Genomic DNA, 23271 nt, shown 5'->3' on the forward strand with positions numbered 1-23271 from the left:
TATTCGGTATGAAAAATGGCTTGGATTAGGCCCTGACTACATGGGACATGTCTGAGGGCGATGACTTGTACATAATGACGACTTAGGCGGGGCTATTCCAATGGATTTACTATGAGAGAAAAACGGGATTTTGACTTCCATGACGACTTATGCGAATTGACAAATTAGGCGATGACAACTTATGCGAGTTTTACTGTGATACTAGTAGACTGCAGTGCGTGATTATGCATACTCCTCGGCAGTGTATGCTCCTCATACAGCCATGCCCATGGCATCATTCATTCATTGGTTTGTGTATAGTATAGGACGCTTCGCACAGTGTAATTACCTAGATACGAGACGTGGCGAGTTCTTGGATCGATTTTCTCTCACGTAGATGTTACTGGTGACAATACATTGGAGCACCACCAGTATAGCATTGCCACTAGTTAGATGGCTAGTACTAAAACTTAGTGGTATTGGCACTATTGCCACTATTGGTAACATGACGTGCGTTTTCCCTAAACCGTAACCCTGTGGCTGGATCTAGACACATTGCTTTGAAATGCATGGGCCTGGAATGTATGCAGACGTGATGATTTAGTCCGTACACACTGAAATCGTCATTAGTCTGAGGAACAGGTGTTTTTTAAGAAATTATGTCTACTGACTCTACTTTAACCCTGACTGTTGTTGTTGCATATAGTCTATAGCCTTATTGCTAACCTTTGTTACCTGAACTTTACACTCCAGCTTTCCTTGATAATGTTTTAACTGTGTCAGTGTCACGGAAGTTAACTGACCGAGAATTAACTGTGATTCATGCATGCACATTGATTCCAGTTATTTTAGGTCCAGTGTCACTGGGTGTATTATGATGCTAGTTATACAGTGTTTCCCCTGCATTGACACGAGCGAGGCGGGCCGCCTCACTTAAATTCTCAGCCGCCACACAGAAATTCATTCAAAACACCGCTGCGCTGAGGAAAATCTCATACAATGTGTTTAGAATAGCTTAAAATGCACCAAAGTGCACAATTTTTTCAACAATTTTTCGGGGGCATGCCCCCGGCCCCCCTAGCTCATAGCTGGGCGAGCACCTGCAGTGCTGGCTTTGCTAGGACCTAGGACACACCAAAAAAAAATTTACCACCTCACTGACCTTTTTGGCCAGGGGAAACACTGATTATATCAAGAGCGTATTAAGAAGGAGAGCATACAACGGTGAAATGCTGAAACCATGTTGCAGTATTAGTCGAATTAAGAAACTTTGCCCGTTTTATTTTGACGATTCTTTGCGGTATTATTGATCGGCTGTCCTACCTTGCTATCAAAACAAACCGCTTGTCCCTACGATGCCCCTACGCTGAAATAATGAGAGGTGAAAATCTGGTAATTTTGCCGAAAACCGACTCGAGATCCCGGTTGGCTGCGACCCTCTCTCGCTTTGGGATAGCTTCGGGAAACCTCGCGTGTTTCCGTCAATGATTGACAAAAGGAATGATTGACGTCTGTTATTGATTGCCATAGCGATGACCCCCACCTGTGCCCACCTCACGCTGGATGTAGTAAACTCTGTAGTACTCACGTAATGAGTCAGCGCTACCATGGCGCTACACAGCGGCGACCGGAAGCAACATACTGGCCACAAAGCGAGAGAGGGTCGCAGCCAACCGGGATCTCGAGTCGGTTTTCGGAAAAAATACTAGATTTTCACCGCTCATTATCTCAGCGTAGGAGCATCGTAGGGACAAGCGGTTTGTTTTATATTAGTAAGGTGGGACAGCTGATCAATACCACCGCAAAGAATCGTCAAAATAAAAGTGCAAAGTTTTTTAATTCAACTAATACTGCAACATGATCCTTCTTAATACGCTCTTGATTATCCTGATCAGGACCTTTGTCTTCATTAACTCCCGATATACAGATATATATATATATACACATTGAAAGATTTTTTCTAAATCCCTATTCCTAAATGAATTATGTTGCTATTTCCAGTTTTCAAATCTGTTGGGAACTGTGTACCACAGTGGAAACCTCATTTTCACTCCTGATGGAAGCAAAGTAATCAGTCCAGTTGGAAACCGATTGTCAGTTTTTGATCTAAAGAAGTAAGAACCTAGATCTAATACCACGAACAGATGTACACAGAAGGCAGATAAATAAATGCCTGATATGTTTAGAATACCTCGTCTCTTCTCCATATAGAATTTTCCCGTAAAAATGACATGTATATGAAGTATATTAGAAAAATTGATTCTTATATAATTATTATTTCACCTATATTTTACTCATTCACTATTAAATCAGAGCAATTTATGTTATACAGCATGAAACATGTTAAATAAATACACAATATAGTTTGTATAGAAGAGTAATATATTACTCTCACATTCCAGCAACAAGTCGGAGACACTGCCCATTGCAAGTAACCTGTGTATTAAGTGTGTAGCGCAGTCGCCGAATGGAGCAACACTCGTCGCTGTGAATAGTGGTGAGATGTTCTTCTGTAGCAAGTGTAGCAAGTTATATTTACATTGTGACTATATACACATGCTTGGTACCCTGTGTTGTAGCCAGGTCACAGAGTTTCGCTGCCAAGCTGACGTGCAACACAGACATCCAGTTGTTTACTTAGAGTGCGTTTTTTGACTTTTACATAAAATTTAAATGTGCCAGGTGCGTCGTTTTCAGATATGCAAATGGTTTTATAAAAAGGCAAAGGAAGTCACTGAAGCTGTGAAACCCTATGTTGAGAAACTGTGAAAAAGAATAGATGGAAGTATTTTTCTATATTTTCTGCCATTGTTCATTGTCTAGTTGTTCAGGCCCCATAGTGTGTTGGCATTCGTATGTCGTAATGTATAACATTCTAATCGCAGTGTGTGAAAACTAGCACATTTCTTTTGTTGAAATAGTCGTTCGTCGCTACCTATTCGTATTGCTAAAATATGGCATCAACTATTTTCGTCTAATCCTTGGAAGCTAATTTCTGGTAGTGTTCGCTCCCTCCTGTTCTGTTGTGTGCTAAGTTTTATGTTGCTATTGTTTGTTCTTTGGTTTCAGATGGGGAAGCTCTACTGTGCAGCCTTGTTAGTAAAAGCATACTACATCGCTTCTCATTCCATGCACCAGTACATGATGTCAAGTTCAGTCCTGATGGAAGGTAATGATTAATATTCCAGGTGGCTGGAATTAGCATGTCCGGAGTCAAATATTTGTGTTTTACAATCAGACTCCCTGATTTGATATTGTTAGCAGTCCGTGTGACTCTCTGAAAATTCGTTCTGCTCAAGACATCCGTCAAAAACACGGGTGATGCGGTGAAGCTTTCAGCTTATGAATGTAATATTCTGCAGTAAGGCATGCCATAATTTGTGTCTTTATGGCAGTTGGTATGAATTGTGTTGTGCATAATTTTCATTTTTACTTCCGTTCTTCATGATGTGAACTCACTCTTTTTATGACTATGGAGCCTGTTGAACTCTACTGATTAAAAGGAAATTTCTACCCTAGCTACTATTAATATTACAAGCCTGAACGAAATACGCCTATCTTTCAAAGTTAGTAATGACTATGGGTAGAAGTGGGCTATCATAGGCAATGTTATTCTCACGGTGTTTCTTTTTATCGGTTCTTAGGCAATTTGCCGTGACGAAGGATTCACTCATACAGGTGTTTCATGCACCCGGACCATACACAAATGAGGTCAATCCGTTTGCTTTGTATCGCACCTTTTACGGAGCGTACGATGCAACAACCTGCATCGACTGGACAACGGACTCGAGGTTTGATTCAAATATTCTAACTGCTATCCACCAGTCCACAACAAATTTTATAGAAGGAATAAATTTGATTTGCTCTTTACATGTACGGTCCAACATGTATGCGCGCATCACTCAACAAGAGCCCCCAAAATGATTATTTTAGACAAGTGTCAGGTTTATAGGGTGGTTTCAATGTATAACTACCACTCAAGGGAAACACTGCATAACTTTGTAGACTGGTGTATGTTCTACACAGCTGGGTTCTTTGTATAACTGTGACTTAAGTGAAGTACTAAAAGTGCTGTTTATAGGCAGATGCACGTTCTACGGAGGTGGTTTCACTGTGTAACTGTCACTGAGGGGAAATGCAAAAAGTGCATGATGTGTTTTTACCTTTTAACTACAACTCGAGGAATGGGCAAAAGGTGTCTTTTATAGACAGCTGTCCATTCTGTAGAGGTGTCCGGTCTAACACAAGTTTGAATGTACCTGCATTGATATATGAGTCATTGAATCTGAGTATCTAATGTATTATCTAGGGTGTTTGCAGCAGGAGGGAATGATATGAATACTAGAGTTCATGCAGCCAGACATTTCTCGAACCTCGTTGTCTATGGCCTAGGTGGACACAGTGATGCTATGGTTGGTTGCTTCTTTGAAGAAAATTCTCTGGATGTATCCTTTCAATTCTAAGTCTGTCATTTTAAATTTGGTCATTACCATAGTATCAGCTAATGCAGGAAAGTGTCGATGGCACGAAGGGAACATGCACTTGAAATGTTTTTATTTATAGACTATGGCATCGTGCATTATGGTAATTACCAAGAATAATGGCAACTATACCTCGTATATGAAGTGCTTTACTGGGCGAAGATATAACATGTTGGCGAGGCCCTACGCTGTTTACGGTGAGCCAGAAGAGAAAAATCATGTATTTTATTCTCACCTGATGTAAAAAATGGATTATACTTCGTTGTGTGCTTGGCAGCATGTTCTTGCGTATATCCACGTATGATATAATCCACGTGTGCATGGACACGTAGGCACACGCATAAATAATCATGCGCATACACACATGCACATAGTATGACAATTACAAATCTGTTGAAACATGGCTGTATTGAGCTTATTGAGTTGCTTAATGGCACGTACCAGCTTCACACTGTTAGTCGGAATGGACAGGTCATTGTCTGGAAGTGTGATACTGAGCTCACTGGTCTCATACCCTGTAAACCCGCACGCGAGGAGCTAGACACAGCTGAGGAGAACACGAGCACAGGTGTCACGGACGCAGCTGCCAATGAAGGTATTTGTTATATGTTTCACTCCAACCATTGATGTAGCTAGTTTATCGCATGAGTGCAAAAAATTCCTTGTGAATGTTTTTACAAACATGAGAAACTGTTAGGGGAATCTACAACCACATATCTGCGAAGGAGCACAGTTTCAGTATCCTAAACGTTGCATGTAATTTTGTTGTCAGGGTAGGAAAGACCGTTTTAATACTCGTCAGTACATTTCATAATTTGTACGGCATTTACTAGTTATATTCAAGCGCAATTTGTTATCATGTTGCGGTGATGCACACAGAGGATTATAATGTGTCATTTAAATACGTTTCCATACCTTACTATAAGTTCTTGCCCTGCTTTCAGATGCGCAGACAAGAAAAGCTCGTGAAGAAGCGAAAACAGAGACGAAACAAGTGCTGTACCGTCGTTATGCTAAGTAAGTTCATCACATCGCAACGAGTCGCTGTAATGCATTCTGGTGTGCAGTAACGCTGCCCAGCATTTCTCCGGTATGTATAGGTACATGTGGGAAAGCTGGCAATTGCTGTGGATATATTTGTTTTGTTTTTAATTTGTACATTTTAAAGCAAGGATTTCAAACAGTCTTCCTGACCCTTCTCGTATTTTTTTCTGACCACTAACTATGGTACGTACTGGTATTGCTTACATAACAGTAAGTGTATAAAATAAGCTCTTAGAGCACGTACACCGTTATTTTTACTAAAAAGATACAACGATTGAAATCTGTTTGTTTACATCATGTTGACGTAGTTACTTGATGATGCCGCTTTTTCCTCGCGAGACCCTGTCCCTGTACTTTGACATGGTATTGGTAACTTGAATTAAGCAATAGGAATGCAGGGCATGAAATTAAGATTTTTTTGCACCGGCCCAGATGGCTGGTAACAGCAATTTTTTTACCAGCCCTCACAAATTTTGTTTGAAAATCAATGTCATGTTTCACGATTGCATTCTCGATTTCAAATTTGTAAAATGTTGATAAATTATGGGGTGATATCCTTCAGGTAAAACAGTAATATAGGCTATTTGCTCATTAATTCTATAAATAAAAAATGTAGGTACTCGCTAACACGGCTGAAACTGTGCAAAAATGTAGCTGCATTGTTTGCTATTTTATATAGTATAACAGTATAAACTCATAGTAATTTTTATACTGGAGTAATTAGTAACATGTTTGCTATTAGGTGAGACTATATTTCACCGTATTTTTGTCGATTGTGCAGTTATTTATGAGGTAATTGCTTTAAAAAGTCAGCAATTTCAGGTACGTGTGATTTTGATGGTGATGATGATAATGTGCAATGACAGTGTATTTATACGCGTGTAATTCAGCAGTGCACGCGTGCTTGTATTATAATATATAATGTGCATAAGATGGGTAATATACATGCATAAATATATCTTGTCTTGTCATATCCTTGCAGGCATTCCTACAAGGACCTGAGAGGGGGAGGATATGTGCCACTGACGTGTGCAGCCTACCACAAGAAAACGCACATATTAGTCTCCTGCTTTTCCAACGGCTCATTTTTCATACACGAAATGCCTGATTTCAATCTCATTCATTCACTCAGGTAATACAGTAATAATTGTAAAGGCGTTTTGACTTCTTCCATGTTACACAAGCGAGGTATTGTCCATGGGAGGTCAGTTAACTGTACTTATCACAGTAATTACTATATTGGCAGAATACGTTAATGTTGTCGTGAGGTCTCCAGAGTAATGGAAATGTATATGCTAAAATGTAGAATTACCTGAAGAAGTATGGCCTTGATGGGCTAACATTTTTGTAAACATTTGATAAACAATCACCATGGGCACATGCATTGAGACTATTTGCATGATTTATTGGTTGTTTATTACTGGTGCTATCACGAGATGCATCGAGATCAGAGAAAACTGAAACTATTTCTAAAAACTACTAACTCTTAAAAATGGTGTCACAACATCACTGCAAACAAAGTTTATTGTTTGTGTCTATCGATAGTTGCTGAAAACCTTTGCAAGATAGGAAAGGTAAATTCAGTAGCTTCATCGAAGTATCTGCACGTATCTGCAATCTAAATGAATAAAGCGTACTCGCTAAATTAATGGTTTCAAAGTGACAGTGGCGTTTTTGTCGCTCTGCAGCGTATCCGACCAGAAGATTGCCTCTGTTGACATCAATGTTATGGGCGACTGGCTTGCGTTTGGCTGCTCTGGTCTTGGTCAGCTGCTCGTGTGGGAGTGGCAGAGCGAGTCGTACATCCTGAAGCAAGAAGGTCACTTCAACAACATGAACTCGCTTGCGTATTCGCCGGACGGTGCCAGCATCGTCACCGGCGGACAGGACGGAAAGGTGAGGTAGCTGGTGACACGTACTCCCATTGATCTAACTGCCCTGTCATCATGATAGAATGTATGTGATCCAAATCTATTTTTGCGTACTCCCCAATAAGTATATAGCGCTCATATCAGACACTCTCGGGTGCATAGACACATACACACACACTTGTACATTGCCAGAAGGCAGAAAAACTAGTCTGCTAATATAGAAATTTCATTTAGTTTGTGTAATAATTCTCAGTATATATATCTAGAAATACATGTATGTTACTGCAGTAGACAAAAACTGGTTGGTTATAAATTACCACTGACCAAGGAATAGCAATTGCTAGAAGAGAGAGATACTGAGCTATGCGAGGTGACACTGCGCATTTGACAAACGTTGGCTTGCAGGTGAAAGTGTGGAGCACCAGCAGTGGATTCTGTACGGTGACATTTACCGAGCACACGTCTGGTGTCACGTGTGTCACATTCAACCAAAATGGACAGGTGGCGCTGTCTGCCTCCCTCGATGGCACTGTGCGTGCCTACGATCTCTACAGGTAGTGTTCAACTCTAAAGCAATAGTCTGAATTCCCTCTGTTTCGTTACTGGGTTAGATATTTCGTATATGCCAATCAAACGCTCACCGTCGTGTGACAATTGCATACCTTGGAAAAGAACGACTGAGTTCTCCGTGAAATTTAAACATTGAAGGGTGGACACTGCGTCATTGTCATATGTGCATACGATTTGTACGAACATGAATGTTGACGAGGCAAGCACTACAAAGCTTGCTGCCACAAGTTTTAATTGCGCAAATTTGATTGCAAAAAAGTAAATGGGAATTATTACCATAAACAGAGTATTTGCAAGTAAAAAAGACGCAATGAATAGCGTTAACTGAAATGTTAACGATAAGTGACATTTTCGTGTGAAATGCTTGGATTTGTAGGTATCGAAACTTTCGAACGTTCACGTCTCCGCATGCTGTCAAGTTCTCCAGCCTGGCCATCGACCACAGCGGCGAAATCGTGTGTGCCGGCGGCCATGACACATTCGAGATCTTTGTCTGGTCCATGCAGAACGGACGGTTGCTTGACGTAAGCATCTGAAATAAGCGGGCGTTTGCCGGCATGCATGCATTGTAAAATAATGCCTGGTAACCATCCTTGATTAAGTTGCGAGTTTATCGCAACATTATGAGCACATGAATGTAGTGGAGGCACGTTTGTTATATATACCCATAACAGAATTTCTGCAATCTATGTTTATAGATTCTGACTGGCCATCAAGGACCTATCAGCAGTCTTTGCTTCTCCAAGGCACGTGCCATGCTAGCTAGTGCGTCGTGGGATAAAACGATGCGACTATGGGATATCTTTGAGAGCAAAGGTGGCCGAGAGGCCATCGATCTTACTTCGGACGGTGAGCTACATAGAGCTGTGACCGTCCCATAGCAATATATCAAGAGTACATAATATGTCTATTATGTACTCTTGAATATATACATAAGTCTCGTAATTTCCCATGTATATTGTGTAATCTTCATTTTTAGCTCTCCTCGACATCGTCAAGATGAGCTATTGCCATGGGGTGTCGTCCGTCGTACCTCCGTCCGTCCGTCAACATTTGGCTACGGTCAACGATAACTCAAGAACCGTTTGACCTACATGTTTCAAATTGCATATAGTTGTTACTCCTATGGGAGAGGTTTGAACGTCCTATTTTGGAGCACGCCAGTCGACCTACATTCGAACCACGTCCACTTTTTGGCAAAAATGGAAATGGCCATAAGTCAGTTCAGGTTCAATGGATTTTGCTCATTTCTGGTATGCGAATGAATGAGGACTGGCCCCAAAACATATCACACAGGTTTTTATTTTTTTATTTTATTTTGCAAATGAGGTAGATTTTGGCAATTTCACTATGCATTTCAGTGTCTGCCTGTACGGTCAACGATAACTCGAGAACCGTTTAACCCACATGTTTCAAATTACATGCAGTTAATTGTTACGTACTCCTATGGGAGAGGTTTGAACGTCCTATTTTGGAGCACGCCAGTCGACCTACATTCGAACCACGTCCACTTTTGGGCAAAAATGGAAATGGCCATAAGTCAGTTCAGGTTCAATGGATTTTGCTCATTTCTGGTATGCGAATGAATGAGGACTGGCCCCAAAACATATCACACAGGTTTTTATTTTTTTATTTTATTTTGCAAATTAGGTAGATTTTGGCAATTTCACTATGCATTTCAGTGTCTGCCTGTACGGTCAACGATAACTCAAGAACCGTTTAACCCACATGTTTCAAATTACATGCAGTTAATTGTTACGTACTCCTATGGGAGAGGTTTGAACGTCCTATTTTGGAGCATGCCAGTCGACCTGCTTTTGAGCCACGCCCACTTTTTGGCAAAAATGAAAATGGCCATCTAAATTAATTCGATTTTGTTAAATTTTGGTATGTGAATGTGTTAGGCTAGCCCCAAAACAGTTGTTACTTTACGTCCTATTACGTTTATTTCGTCTAACTGGTTAACAACTCTACAATCATACCTATATACGTGTAATATTGTGTTTTAGATGCTTTGTTACAGTAATTTGATTTGAATTTGATTGTTTTTATTTGTGAGATATTCGAAAACCAAAATGGTGATTATTTAGGCATAGCGCCATCTCTCGTCAAGATTTCAAACTCAGATCTGAAACATTTATTTTCACATCAAAACTTATGCATATATCATTATTAAGAGTATATAATGGGAGATATGCTATATAATGGGAGTTCTCCCATATATACTCTTGCTATATATATCCCCCCTCCCTCTTCTATCACACCCAAGGTGAGCTACAGTGTCATTGACACTTTCATTTTTTATTTGATGTAAGCCCTCTTGAAAATTTGATGATATCCACAGCAATAAACCACCCTGTTGCTCTATTTGGTTGACCGCCATGCCCTTTCCATAACCGTTAGTTATTCCTTGTTGAGTAGATATCCATCCCTCCTTGTTCTCTTAAAAAGTGTTAATAATAAGTGAGTGGCCAAGATTTCCAATTTGCCAAGAAAAGTTACAGGCAGGAAAACAATCTGTTCCTCTTCCTACATTTCGTCACTGGCACACGTAGAGTGGAGTGATGCTTACTGACAGGGAAGGAATCTAATCTTTTCCTTACATTTGGTTGCTGGTACACGTGCAGTAGTATGGTTGCTGGTACACAGAGTAGCATGGTTTCTGCTGTAACACTCGGTGGCTTCTGCTTTTAGCAATGGCCATCGCGTTCCGTCATGATGGACAGGAAATTGCTGTGGTGACCATCGACTGTCAGATATCGTTCTGGGACGCCGTCTATAGCACAGCGCTCGGCTCGATCGAAGGTCGACGCGACCTTGGGGGTGGCCGCCGTGAAACAGACAAGGTCACGGCGAAGAAGTCTCGGGAGGGAAGGTGTGTGTGTGTGTGTGTGTGTGTGTGTGCGTGCGTGCGTGTGTCCGTGCGTGCGTGCATGTGTGTGTGTGTGTGTGTGTATGCATGCATGCATGTGTGCATATGAGCGTGCGTGCGTGTGTGTGTGTGCATAATATTAGGTATCGCTTAATTGTCTGTCATAACCTGACCTGTGTCGTTGAAATCGTACCAACTGAAGGAGTTCAATTGTTTTCCTCTGCTACTGGTTGAATACACATCAATTCTGCATTATGTATGTGATCAGGTCTACGCGAAGATGGAAGAGTGGTTGCCAGATTCTACCTAGCTAGGATCTATATATTCTTACCTACTAACCACCGTGTAACCATTAAGTTACAGCATTAACGTGCTGTGTTCGATTAATGTGAGTAGAGTGTGATTTGCACGACGTAGGCTAATTGCCAGCGTGTCTGCACTTTAAGGACATTCGTGACGCTCTGCTACTCTCCTGACGGGGAGTGCATCATCGCTGCGGGACAGTCGAAGAACGTCTGCATCTACAGCGTCAGAGAGAAAGTGCTGATCAAGAAGTTTGAGATCACGCGAAACATGTCATTCGACGGAGCGAGGGTAACACTCCTGTGTGGCAGATGCTAGTTACATCAGGCTGAACCACGTAGACCTTCTAGCATCACCCATTGTGTGGATTCAGACCAGATTTAGATCTAGATCTTTTTACCTGTAAACAGCCAGTATCACATCCATCTTGATGAAGCTCTAATCACGGGAAAGATGATTCTGATTGATCATGAGCTAGCCATGATCAAGTGACAATTGCATGTTTTAGAAGTGACCTCTAGATGGATTCACGCTTTGCGAATTTCATTGAGAGATGTTTTGATCTTAGTTAAGGATGTTGTATTTACGTCTATGTCAATGTATTATATAGTGCACAAATTTGGGTATTGTGTGACTGTATACCGCTATCACGTCAATAATGTATCGTAATGTGCGATGAGTGCGAAGCTGCTCGAATACATGACGATTTTTCAGGAATTTCTGGATGCACGAAAGATGACTGAATTTGGCAACATCAACTTAATAGAGGAGGAGGATGATGGAGGCTTTACCTCGATAGCACTGCCTGGCGTGCAGAAGGGAGACATGGCAGCACGAAGATTAAGGCCGGACATCAGGGTGTCTTGTGTACAGTTCTCACCTACCGGTAAATATCAGCTGAAGCTTACTGCATGCTTCTCTACCTCTTCCTTTCCCTCCGTCATTTCCTTCCTCTCCCACTCCCTCTTTATTTCTGCCTCTCTCTCTGTCTCTCTCTCTCTCTCTCTCTCTCTCTCTCTCTCTCTCTCTCTCTCGTCTCTCTCTCTTTCCCTCTCCTTCTCTTCTGTTCCTCCTCCCACTCCCTGCCCTCTCTCTCTCTCTCTCTCTCTCTCTCTCTCTTCTCTCTCTATATATTATATATATATATATATATATATATAATATTTTAACATAGGAATAGGATGTCTTATAGGAAATGATAATTACAAACTCGAAGCAAACTATGTGTGACATATGTTATTGTACATTCAGGGCGAGCATGGGCAGCGACTACTACAGAAGGCCTCCTCGTCTTCTCCACTGACGCCAACCTTGTTTTTGATCCATTCGAACTGGGTGTTGAGGTTTGTCTACGTGTTTATCTGTAATGCATAGAAGCACAAGTTTCTCAGTCTATGTTACTGAATATAAAGTTGCATACTACTATGCCCTGCTGTTGTCACGCGCATCTTGTTTCGCAGTGATATATCCACAAGATTGAGGCGATCAATTAAGGAATCTATCGTGAACAGTTTAATTCAAATGTGTAGCAACATTGTACATCCAATAAAATTTCACATTTTTACCCAATTAGAGAAAATAGCACACTTCTGTTAAACCTGTTCAGGGGCCTCCTCTATAGAACAGCCATCTATACATAAAGGCAACTTTTGTACACTATTACCAATCACATTATTCACGTGACACAATCGGTCCACATTCCTAAGCTGTAATCATGCTATAAGTACATATTTCATAGTCACAGTTACAAATTTTCCTAAAGAATTGTGTACAAATTCCATATATGTTCCGTAAAAGGAATCGGAGATGATTTTGTAGAAATTCGTCGCTCAAACTCATTATTCTGAGCTCGTGGGAAGGTGATCCTCATCTAGTGATATCTTCTCTTACAGGTAACACAGGGGAGCGTAAGGAAGACCCTGCAGCGTAAGGAATACAGTCTGGCACTGATACTCGCGTTTCGATTGAACGAGCAATCTCTGATACGTCAGGTCATAGAATGCACACCGTACAACTCGGGTATGCATTGTCGTTGCTAGGATATTGTCACCTGTTTCGCTCACGAAATGTTGTGTCCGTTTCAAACCCTTCCTGATTATCCTTGTGCATGTGGCATGCTCATGCTGGTTTGAGAATTGTGCGTTTAATTGGTGCAGACGACCATTGATACCATCTTAGAAAAAAGCTAATATTTGAATTAGTAATGTCTGATTTGCTTGCTCGTATAGACACATGCATGCTACATATTAATATATCTGGGAAATGACCGTACATCATTATTAGGTACATTAGTCGAGATAGCGATAAATTTGGTTAAAGTTCCAGTTTTTCATTTTTGTTACTCAAGTCTTGTGTGGGCTATGTTGTTTCAAACAGGATTTTTAGTGACTTTTTCTTACGTGAAATATGCTGTGAACGTATATATGCAAGACTGCCACTGTCATCACAGTATCACTGTGGTTTGACTGACAAGTCACTTCAAGTCGCGTTTAATCGTCGCGTTTTAATCTAATTGTATTGCCGGTTACCTTAGTGGAGCACATAGCGCGGGCGCTGCCAGACGACTACGTGGAGCGGACGCTGCGGCACGTCGCCGTGGCGATGGAGGCGTCGCCGCACGTGCAGCTGTATGCATTGTGGACGCACGCACTGCTGTACACGCACGGTGAGCGACTCAAGTCCCGCGCGAGCGCGCTGATGCCGCTACTCGCTACACTACAGAAGAGTCTCACGCACCGCTATACAGACCTCAATAAGATGTGAGTGCCCCTGCACATGCTGAAGAAGTTTTATTTATTTATTTACTATTATTATTATTATTTATTGGTTAATATTTTTTTGTTTTATTTAATTTTTTATTTAATTAATGACTTTACATTAGGTAAACTGAGAACATGCATGCTTAACCCGCAGTGTAGTAAAAAGTGCTAGTTTAAACAAATGACAGGTGACAACACTATAGGAGCAGCTAAAAGTGGTGAAAATATAAATATATTAAGGACGAAAAAGATGAAAAGTAATACTAATAGTAGTCAGTTGACTGTTTACAATTGTGAACGTTATTATCAAAAATGTACATTGTTAACATTATCACGTGTTCATTGAAAGGACAAGGGCCATTGTTTGATTTGTGTCTTTCCAGCCAAATTGGGAAATTCAACGTTTTACTTTGTACCGTTTTGGAGTAAAGGCAGAAGAAAGAAAAACTACACACACTGGCATTGTTTAATATAGTTTAGTAACATAAACTTAAATTTTGATGACAGTGAAAGGCTCTAAACACAAACATATGCACCGTATTGACCTTGATTTCAACTAGCCGGGGTGGAAATTTTTAATGGATTTCTCTGGAAATTATAGGCTTTGCCGGACTACAGATTAATATAGAGTTTAGTCAGCATATCACACCCTGGCACTATTTTTGCCAGCGCTACTTAGTCACCTGACTTCTTAAAGATCCAAAGTTAGATTTTGGTCGGCACGGTTGTCCCTTTTGCGGTGTTAACAAGGCGAAAATTGTGAATGCTGGGTAAGAATCGCATTATGGAGCTAGCTCAGTCGCTGTGGCACGCGGTAGCTCTAGATCTATCAGCCTCATGTTCTCGTCGCAGTCTCACGTTTGTTAACAGTTCTCACTCCGTCCTCTTCTAGATGCGACTCAAACAAGTACACGATTCAGTATCTGCTAGCACAGGCCGAGGCCTGCAAGAGAAGGAGGACCGGCAACGACAGCGAGGCAAGCGGTTCGCCGGATGACGACGACGCCGATGACGTTGATGGAATTGGCAGCTCGTGACATCATCAGTGAAGCAGCAATGAAGGAGCACGATGCGAATTCACCCGTGACAGAATTCAAAACTCACCTATTTTAAAGACAATATTATTGGTAATGAAGTACCAAAAACCGGACAGGTTGTTTAAATTGGTCTAGTTTGACTCGTCTAGCAATATGCAAGGGGAAAGATGTGGTTATCTCACCCGTATGATCGAATAGGTCAATTGTAGCAAACTACCTGCAAGTGTGTTTTGCGTTTTCATCCTGTTATGCCACGTGTTTGGAGATTCCTCGGAGTCGGCAGTTTGTTGAAACATTCAGACGCCTAGATGTTCATTTAAGTCGTTTCTGATGTGAAATATAAGCAATCATGGAAATGCACGATAAAGAAATAATACCAAAGGTGAAATACGTTGCTTTGTGTATGTCAGAAAATCACAATTCATTCAAATTAATCAGACTGCCATCTTAAATATGCATTGAGAAAGCACTGAGTTATTGACAAAACTAAATTGGAAATCTTATTTATTGACGATCAGGGAATATTGATGAGTCTGGGTCTCCTCACTGTCCCTCTAAATCTCGTTTTTGTGCACCCGATTATAGACGATTTTATCGTATGGAAGGTTCTGCCTTCAACTATCTGCATATGCACAGACTAGGTAAATTTGAAGGTTATATTTTTGTATAAAAAAAACTACACAAAAAAACCGAGTGGTTATGGCATTTCAGTGGAGTTCAATTTGATTTGACTGCCATTTTTCGTCACAAAATAGAGATATTATGTACATTTGTAGTACGAGCAGTATTGCCAAGTGTTGCAAGGAAGGTTGCATAATAAATTAATCTGTTTCCGATTCTTAAGTGTTGTAAGGTTGGAGTCTTTCTTTAGAATCATATCACTGCAATGAAACCGTTAATATGCATCACAACAATTGATGAAAACGTAAAACGGCTTTATTAGCGCAAACTATTTTGAAAACTACAAACTGACATGAATCTAGGCTAAAAGCAACAGAATGCGAACAGAAGGTATTGAGGGGGAGAGACAGAAAGAGAAAAGAGGGAAGAAGCAAGAGCTCTGGAGAGAGCAAGTGAGAGGGATAGTGTGTAAGAGAGGAAGGGAAGTAGAGCATGTGAGGAAGATAGAAGGGAGGAACAGCATGAGAGAGATAGAAGTAAGGAACAGCATGAGAGAGATAGAAGTAAGGAACAGCATGAGAGAGATAGAAGTAAGGAACAGCATGAGAGAGATAGAAGTAAGGAACAGCGTGTCAACGAGATAGAAAGGAGAGGCAGCATGTGAGAGAGGAAGGGAGGACGAGCATGTGAAAGAGTGGGGAAGGGAGGACGAGGGTGCAAGAGAAGTGTAAGGGAGGTACAGGATGTTAGGGAGGAGTAAGGTGAACACTATGTGAGAGACGGGAGAGTGAGGACGAATATGTAAGAGAGGGGGAGGGGAAGGATGAGTGAACAGTAAAATGTGCAGATACGACACCTATGACTTGACAGAGTTTGGGACATGGAATGTTGGTTATATATGACTTGGGCAGTCACAGTTGTGGCGTTTTTACAGAAGTTCCGCTAAGTCTCGCATCTACAAGGTATATGGGTTTATCCATTGTATTGTTGAATGAATAATTGGTACTATACTGGATACTGAGCTCAACATTTCTTGAAAATAATTGGAAGGCCACACAAAACAGAAAAATAATATCGCATACTTTTCTTAATTACACAAATACGACGTGTAACGCGACATGAGAAAAACTATTGTAGAGTATCTGAAACGTGTGACTGTCTATATAGTGCAACCACTAGCAACAACAACTTTAGGTGCCTAGTTGTGACAAAAGTGACGCCTCAGGCAATAGAACACAAATTATATACAGAAATATAGCAAAACTTGTCTCTATGTGAGATCTGCCTGCGTGAGTGAATGAGTACCGACTTGACTAGGACTACTGACTTCATGGCCATAAAATTGACTGTTATGACTTTTCTCTGTGTGATAGAGCTGTTGGATTAGGGACACAAAAATCCACAAACACCTACCGGGCGTATCACGTACAGGTCTCATAACACGACCATGCAATATTGTGCAGAGGATTTCATAGTAACATAGGTTCACAAATAATACCTAGCATGGACACACATTATATATAATTATACACACACACACGCACAACGCAAGCACGCACGCACGCACGCACGCACGCACACAATATCCTTGGAGTAATCATTCTGACTGTCAGAATGATTACTCCAAGATATATCCAAGTCTCGCGGGGCAGACGTATAATCTTGCAACGAAAAACTCAAAACGTCAACAGATGCGGAGAAAGCGAGAAATAATCGCGCATCTACGACGTAACTACGATATAACACCTGCTGACACAATGAAACGCCTATTCTACTCTCAGGTTCACATTTGATTGTCACTGTCACTGAAATTGGAGTATAATTAATTAATGACAAGTTGAGCAGGCCCACGATGGGTGAAATGCAGATTATTCACCGGCAAGGAAATTACTGTTTTCAGTATCCATCGTGGATACGAGTGCTACAACATTGTAAAGCCTTTATGTAAGAATTTATGTATGAAGCTTTATTTAGCTGACATCGGGGTACATGTTCTTATTTCAGTGCCAGTGGTGCAGCAAATGCGTGGTTTTATGAATTCTAAAGCCCTAAACACTTGTCGGCAGGATATATGGATGACCTCGTGCTTTTGTTGAATAGTCAAACCTGATATCCAAGGTGTAATAAGTGTATTATTACGAGTAATCTGCTCGATATGTATCACCTTTTATGAATATGTACAGAAAAATAATAGCCAAATCATCGTTTGGGTGAACCGCCATTGTAGCTGCATTTAAAATTAAATGTGCTTCAATTACAATGTATATTTAGATTTGCAACAGCTTGATGATGGAATGTTAGATTTAGGCTTGAAACAAACGTTGCAAATCAAATCAGTTCACACACCACTGAGAACAAGGTGAATATGAGAGGTGAGCAATATTCTAACTGCACATAAAAGAAGATAAATATTAATTTTAACCTAAAACAGTCTTAAACACTAGTTACCAAGATACAAACTTATGTAATGCAATTGCAATTTTTATCATATAAGAAAATTAATTTCGAGATAAATCGAAAACATTTAGTCAAGTGGCAGTTTGATTGACAGTAAATAATTTAGAATACCTCGAAATTAAAAAAATTATATAATAAAACAAACTCTCAGTCAAAGGCATATCTTTGTAACGTTATATAACAATAAATGGTGAAATGAATCAACTATATATGGAGTGATAAGGGTTCCCCGAACTATAATATTCCTTTTGCTATAAAAGCAGGAAAAGGCAGTTAAAACTGTGTTTTGCAGACAACCTTCATCCTTCATTCATGCGTCCATGAAAAATTGTGCACTGCTCAGGAAAGCTCATGTGGTGAGCATGCTTGGGAATGAGTATACGAAGTTATGACAAATTATATATAAATATATCGCAAGAGTGTCATCACGTGCGAACATACAATACAACAGTAAATATACTCTAATATAAACTCGTCTTCTTCATTATTCTCAAGAATTCCTCCTCGTTGATCTCCCCGTCGTTGTCTCTATCTGCTTCATCTATCATTTCCTGCAAAACAACAAAATGATATCATGTCCACTTACACACATAGCAAGTATGTAGAGAGACAGATACGAAAGCAACAGGAAAAGCTAGAGCGTGAGAGAGAGGAAAGAGAGCAAGAGAGAAAGAGAGATAGAGAGAGAGAGAGAGAGAGAGAGAGAGAGAGAGAGAGAGAGAGAGAGAGAGAGATCGATAGATGGATATAGAGAGAGAATACAAAATATGAGACAGTCAATGATCTTGGTAAATGAAATTGCACTTATATTGCACCTGGTATTGAAAAAAGTGTAAAAAAGACAATTTTATCAAATACCTGCAATTCTTCCTCAGTGAGGTTTTCTCCTAATTCTTTTGCAACCCTCTTTAGATTTTTAAAAGATATCTTTCCAGTTTCATCATCATCAAAGAGTTTGAATGCCTTTAATATTTCTTCTTTTGAATCCTTCTCTGCCATCTTGTTAGCCATTATTGTTAGAAAATCATTGAAGTCTATGGTGCCTGCAAATACATATTAGATGCAATGTTAGTCAGTACAGTTGTCCCTGCTTTATCAGGCGCCAGGTAAACAGATGCATTTCTTACAGGATGGCTCATGCAAATTGTTGTGTTCACAACTTAATTGGGACCATCTACCGCTTAATAGGGACATTTACACAGTTCATGACCTGTGTCAATAAAGCTGGGACCACGTACTGTATATCATCACTTCCCTGTTATGTAAAACTCCAGATCACTTGTGAAATGGGATATAGACACACACTAAACAGTAAACGCATACTATAAACCTGCATAAAAGAAGTTTTTCTTTAAAAATCTTTACGAGGCATCGATTAACTTCAATTTCATGCAGTAAATTGTGCAGACAATTATCTACTTATCTCCTTAGCAGGCTTTTACAGGCAGCTCTAACCTATCAGTATTGTGATAAGATGTTGTAAATGACAATGCTACACACTAAAATGCTGCAATGCATGTTTACAATCTGGTGTGCATACGTAATAAACACACATAAACTGGTTTCGCTTGACCAACCTAGCAACAATATACAAGAGGGGTGTTTGTGTATGTGGGCAACTTGTGTACCAAAGAGGTCAGTTATCACTGCTCCATCCAATTAATTACTTCTTATAATATTCTGTTACTAGAAGATAGTTTATTATCATTCACCTGATCCTTCATTGTCGATCTCAGCGATCATCTTTTTAATCTCTTCTTTCTTTGGCTCAAATCCAAGGGCTCTCATCGCAACCTACAGTTCACAATCAACGTATTAAACAGTTTCAAGCAGAGTAAACCAACACTGAGTAATAATCACCGTATGTAATCAATAATACAATACCATTTTCCATTGAGCTTGAACACTAAGAATTGTGTATTTACATTGTGAACAAGAGAAGCAAGAGAGAAACCACAAACATATTTATATAATGTATAGATGTGTATATAAATCTAAATATGTACTGATATTATCCTGGTGATACACAATATAACAGCTGCAATTTAACAGAATGACATCCTACAGTTGTCAAGAGCACTGGAATGTCACAGCAAGCTACCTTCATTTCCTTGACGTCGATTTTTCCCGTTCCATCAGTGTCAAACAGGTCAAATGCTTCTCGTATCTCCTGTTTCTGATCCTCAGTGAGTTCTGGCTTTGCCGCTGGCCGCTTTCTATGAACCCCAGAACTCATCGTTCACGTAGATCACAACCGGGTGTGCGCAATACATGCAAAAGATACCTGCAACACAGAAACACGATTTACATTATCATAATTGTCTGATCCAGATCATTTCACCTTTCTGTAGAGTATTTAAATTAACATATTTCCACTAGTAGATGGAGCCACCATGTATTACTTTATCATAGTTCCGAGTTTTTATTATATACATAGTCCTCTTCACAGAACCTTGCTGTTCTGTCTTCCATTATAGTATTGTGTAGTATGTGCAGCATGAACACATTCTATACCATAGTATAGTTTATACGTCATACGTCCCTTGTCACTGGTGCAGTGGACACCGACAAGTATGAGAACATAATTAACATAACATAACATATACTAGATAGTAGATATGGTATATGTTCATGCTCGTACAAACAGTAGTTCTACTGTGTGAGCTAGTGTGGTGACCAATTCTAATAAACATAAATAAAAAAATTAGATACTCTATGATATACTTTCAGTTTCACCCTGGGTTTACTGATCACGCTAACAGTCGTGTGATGTGCGCCTATGGCAGCAACTTGCCAAGCCCATGATGGTAAGGTTAGATATAATCTCCCATGCACCTAGCTACCACTGACTATATCGTATATATATGCTAGTAGATACAATAATGTACCCCAACAAGAGTAGGATGCATGTACATGGAGGCTATCATGGCTCTAGGGCCTGCCTAAACAATGTACTAATGTAGCCATTCGCTTTCCCACAGGCCTACAACAAAACAAAGGGTGATACGATGGTTACTAATACCTGGAACACAAATCGGTATGTCGCCATTGCATTAGCATCGCGTTGCTATGAATAACTAAACTAAATAGTTTATTAAGTTAAAAAATTAATTATTAAGTTAATTAGTTAAAAAAAAATTAAATAGCCCTGGCCAGCGGCAAGCTAGTGTACGCGGGCTATAGTTACTAGAGCTATAGTGGCCTTAGCCACAAGTTCCCTTCTCGCTTAACACTACGTTGGCGAGAGGGGGTAGAGTCCTACGCCGTGTAACAGTCGGAGAGCCTGGTCGGTTTATAGTGGCCTATGCCCGGCCTGTGTTGGGAACATAATGAGTTATGTAGGCCTATCCTGAATCCACATTCCCAGCTCAGGCAGAGATATTCACATTAATATAGTCAATACTGGACACTGTATTCTTTATAATACATGTCCAGTTCTGCACTGGCCTTCGATTCTTACGCAAACGCGATCACGTACAAGGCATTTTTTTGGTTCAAGGATAGAGAACATGGGTGCCAATAAAACCGATGTCATTTACATCAATATAAATATAATCTTATATCAATATAATAGGTTAGGGATATGGTTAGGGTTGTGGTTAGGGTTAGGGTTACCCGGTTAGGATTAGGGTTAGGGTTAGAATTAGGTGTAGGGTTAGGGTTAGGCACATTGGTTGGTTCAAGGATAGAGAACATGGGTCCCAATAAAACCAATGTCATTTACATCAATATAAATATAATATTATATCAATATAATAGGTTAGGGTTATGGTTAGGGTTAGGGTTAGGACTAGGGTTAGGGTTAGGGTTAGGGTTAAGGTTAGGGTTAGGGTTAGGCACATTGGTTTTATTGGGACCCATGTTCTCTATCCTTGGGCCCATTGGTTTTATTGGGACACATGCTCTCTATCCTTGAGCCGGCATTTTATACAGTTCATTTCAAGTCTATCTGCTAAGTACTAAACTAGGTGCATCAAACGTTTTTACCTCTAGCCCCAGGCTCTAACTCTAACTTCTAAGTATCTCTGTCTGTTTAATAAAAATTGGCATATGATGCTTACTTTGCACACCATATTGTTATCTTATTACCTTATTTCTGTGACTCACGAAATGCTTGATGTGTCCTAAATAATTGCCCAATGGTATGGCAAACTTGCGGTTTATCCACTGACTGTTATCATAGCCTATAAACAATATCGTATGTAAAATGTATCGATATTCTTAGCCTATGGCTGGAAATAATAATAACTGGAGGGTGCGTCACGTGACAAATACACTAGCCAATCATAGATTTTTTAGTCAATAGGCCTATAGTGTCGTATGCTGATCAGAAATACATTTTTATTGCTCGAAATTACCATCGGCTGTGCGTTTGGGGGATCGAACAAAAAGTTTTAGGGATATGTTAACATCTTTCACTTGTAAGTGATAAAGGTCGTAAATCGTGGTCAATCTGCTTATAATTTAGGTATGGGAACAAGCCACCTAGTGACCCTACTAGTAAATAAACACATTGATCAGGTGGGCACCGCATAAGAACAGTATACTCTCTGTAATAACCCCTGGGTTTTACTCGCTACTTCTACTTTTTTATTTTTTATATATTTATTTAGGCAATTAACCATCATGATCATATACAATACATAGCATACTTTTACAATAAAATTCTGATTTCATAAAATTATATAAATACCAAGGATATATACACAAAAAGCATGACTACAGTAAAAACCCGCGTATAAGAACATAGATTTTTCCAAGTTAGCCTCAATATATGTTCTTATATAAATGGTGCTTACTGAAAAATGAGGCTCAAAAATTAAGGTTCTTAAATAGGTTCTTAATTGTTTCTACTTTTAATATGTATAAGCTTATACTTGATTCAAATTGTGTTAAAATTTTCTTACAAGGACTGCAATTTTTGCTAATTAATACCCATGATGGGCTACACCCTGCACATAACCTCCACATGCCTCATGGGTACAGGCCGTTAACTAGATGGTTACCANATCTATCTATCTATCTATCTATCTATCTATCTATCTATCTATCTATCTATCTATCTATCTATCTATCTATCTATCTATCTATCTATCTGTATGTGCCGGTCACTCATCGTACTCATTCATGCGATCGCTGATCGCGTAAAGAAACTATACACCTATAAATGTGAAACTACTAGTTTATAGTTGAATTCAGAATAGATTGAATCTGAGAGGCTTTCATTTAACGCCTGAGTGATGGTATAGAAACTGCATATATATATATATATATATA

General features: G+C 39.8%; 2 protein-coding genes across 4 annotated transcripts; one reads left to right on the forward strand and one right to left on the reverse strand.

Moving 5' to 3' along the window:
* Positions 1 to 1353: 1353 nt before the first annotated feature.
* Positions 1354 to 15759, forward strand: LOC106818568 (periodic tryptophan protein 2 homolog). The gene is made up of 20 exons (XM_014823265.1): positions 1354 to 1371; positions 1933 to 2093; positions 2382 to 2476; positions 3049 to 3148; positions 3624 to 3770; positions 4289 to 4424; positions 4905 to 5055; positions 5405 to 5477; positions 6487 to 6636; positions 7193 to 7400; positions 7781 to 7929; positions 8322 to 8469; positions 8644 to 8794; positions 10640 to 10820; positions 11264 to 11411; positions 11835 to 12006; positions 12372 to 12463; positions 13013 to 13139; positions 13654 to 13879; positions 14772 to 15759. Exons 1-20 carry the CDS (start codon positions 1354 to 1356, stop codon positions 14914 to 14916), a joined length of 2778 nt encoding a protein of 925 aa, XP_014678751.1. The 3' UTR covers positions 14917 to 15759.
* A 71-nt stretch (positions 15760 to 15830) lies between these two features.
* Positions 15831 to 22245, reverse strand: LOC106818570 (centrin-2). 3 transcript variants are annotated; one of them, XM_014823267.1, is made up of 5 exons: positions 22102 to 22245; positions 20096 to 20278; positions 19707 to 19788; positions 18853 to 19037; positions 15831 to 18545 (listed from the first exon to the last, which is right to left on the reverse strand). In XM_014823267.1, exons 2-5 carry the CDS (start codon positions 20228 to 20230, stop codon positions 18456 to 18458), a joined length of 492 nt encoding a protein of 163 aa, XP_014678753.1. In that variant the 5' UTR covers positions 20231 to 20278; positions 22102 to 22245; the 3' UTR covers positions 15831 to 18455. The 3 variants fall into 3 exon arrangements, with proteins under 3 accessions (XP_014678753.1, XP_014678752.1, XP_014678754.1); XM_014823266.1 differs by having other exon boundaries at positions 22084 to 22244; XM_014823268.1 differs by lacking the exon at positions 22102 to 22245 and adding an exon at positions 21982 to 22049.
* Positions 22246 to 23271: the final 1026 nt, after the last annotated feature.

Source organism: Priapulus caudatus, unplaced genomic scaffold, assembly GCF_000485595.1.
Source record: "Priapulus caudatus unplaced genomic scaffold, Priapulus_caudatus-5.0.1 Scaffold2346, whole genome shotgun sequence".
Taxonomy (NCBI): Eukaryota; Metazoa; Priapulida; class Priapulimorpha; order Priapulimorphida; family Priapulidae; genus Priapulus; species Priapulus caudatus.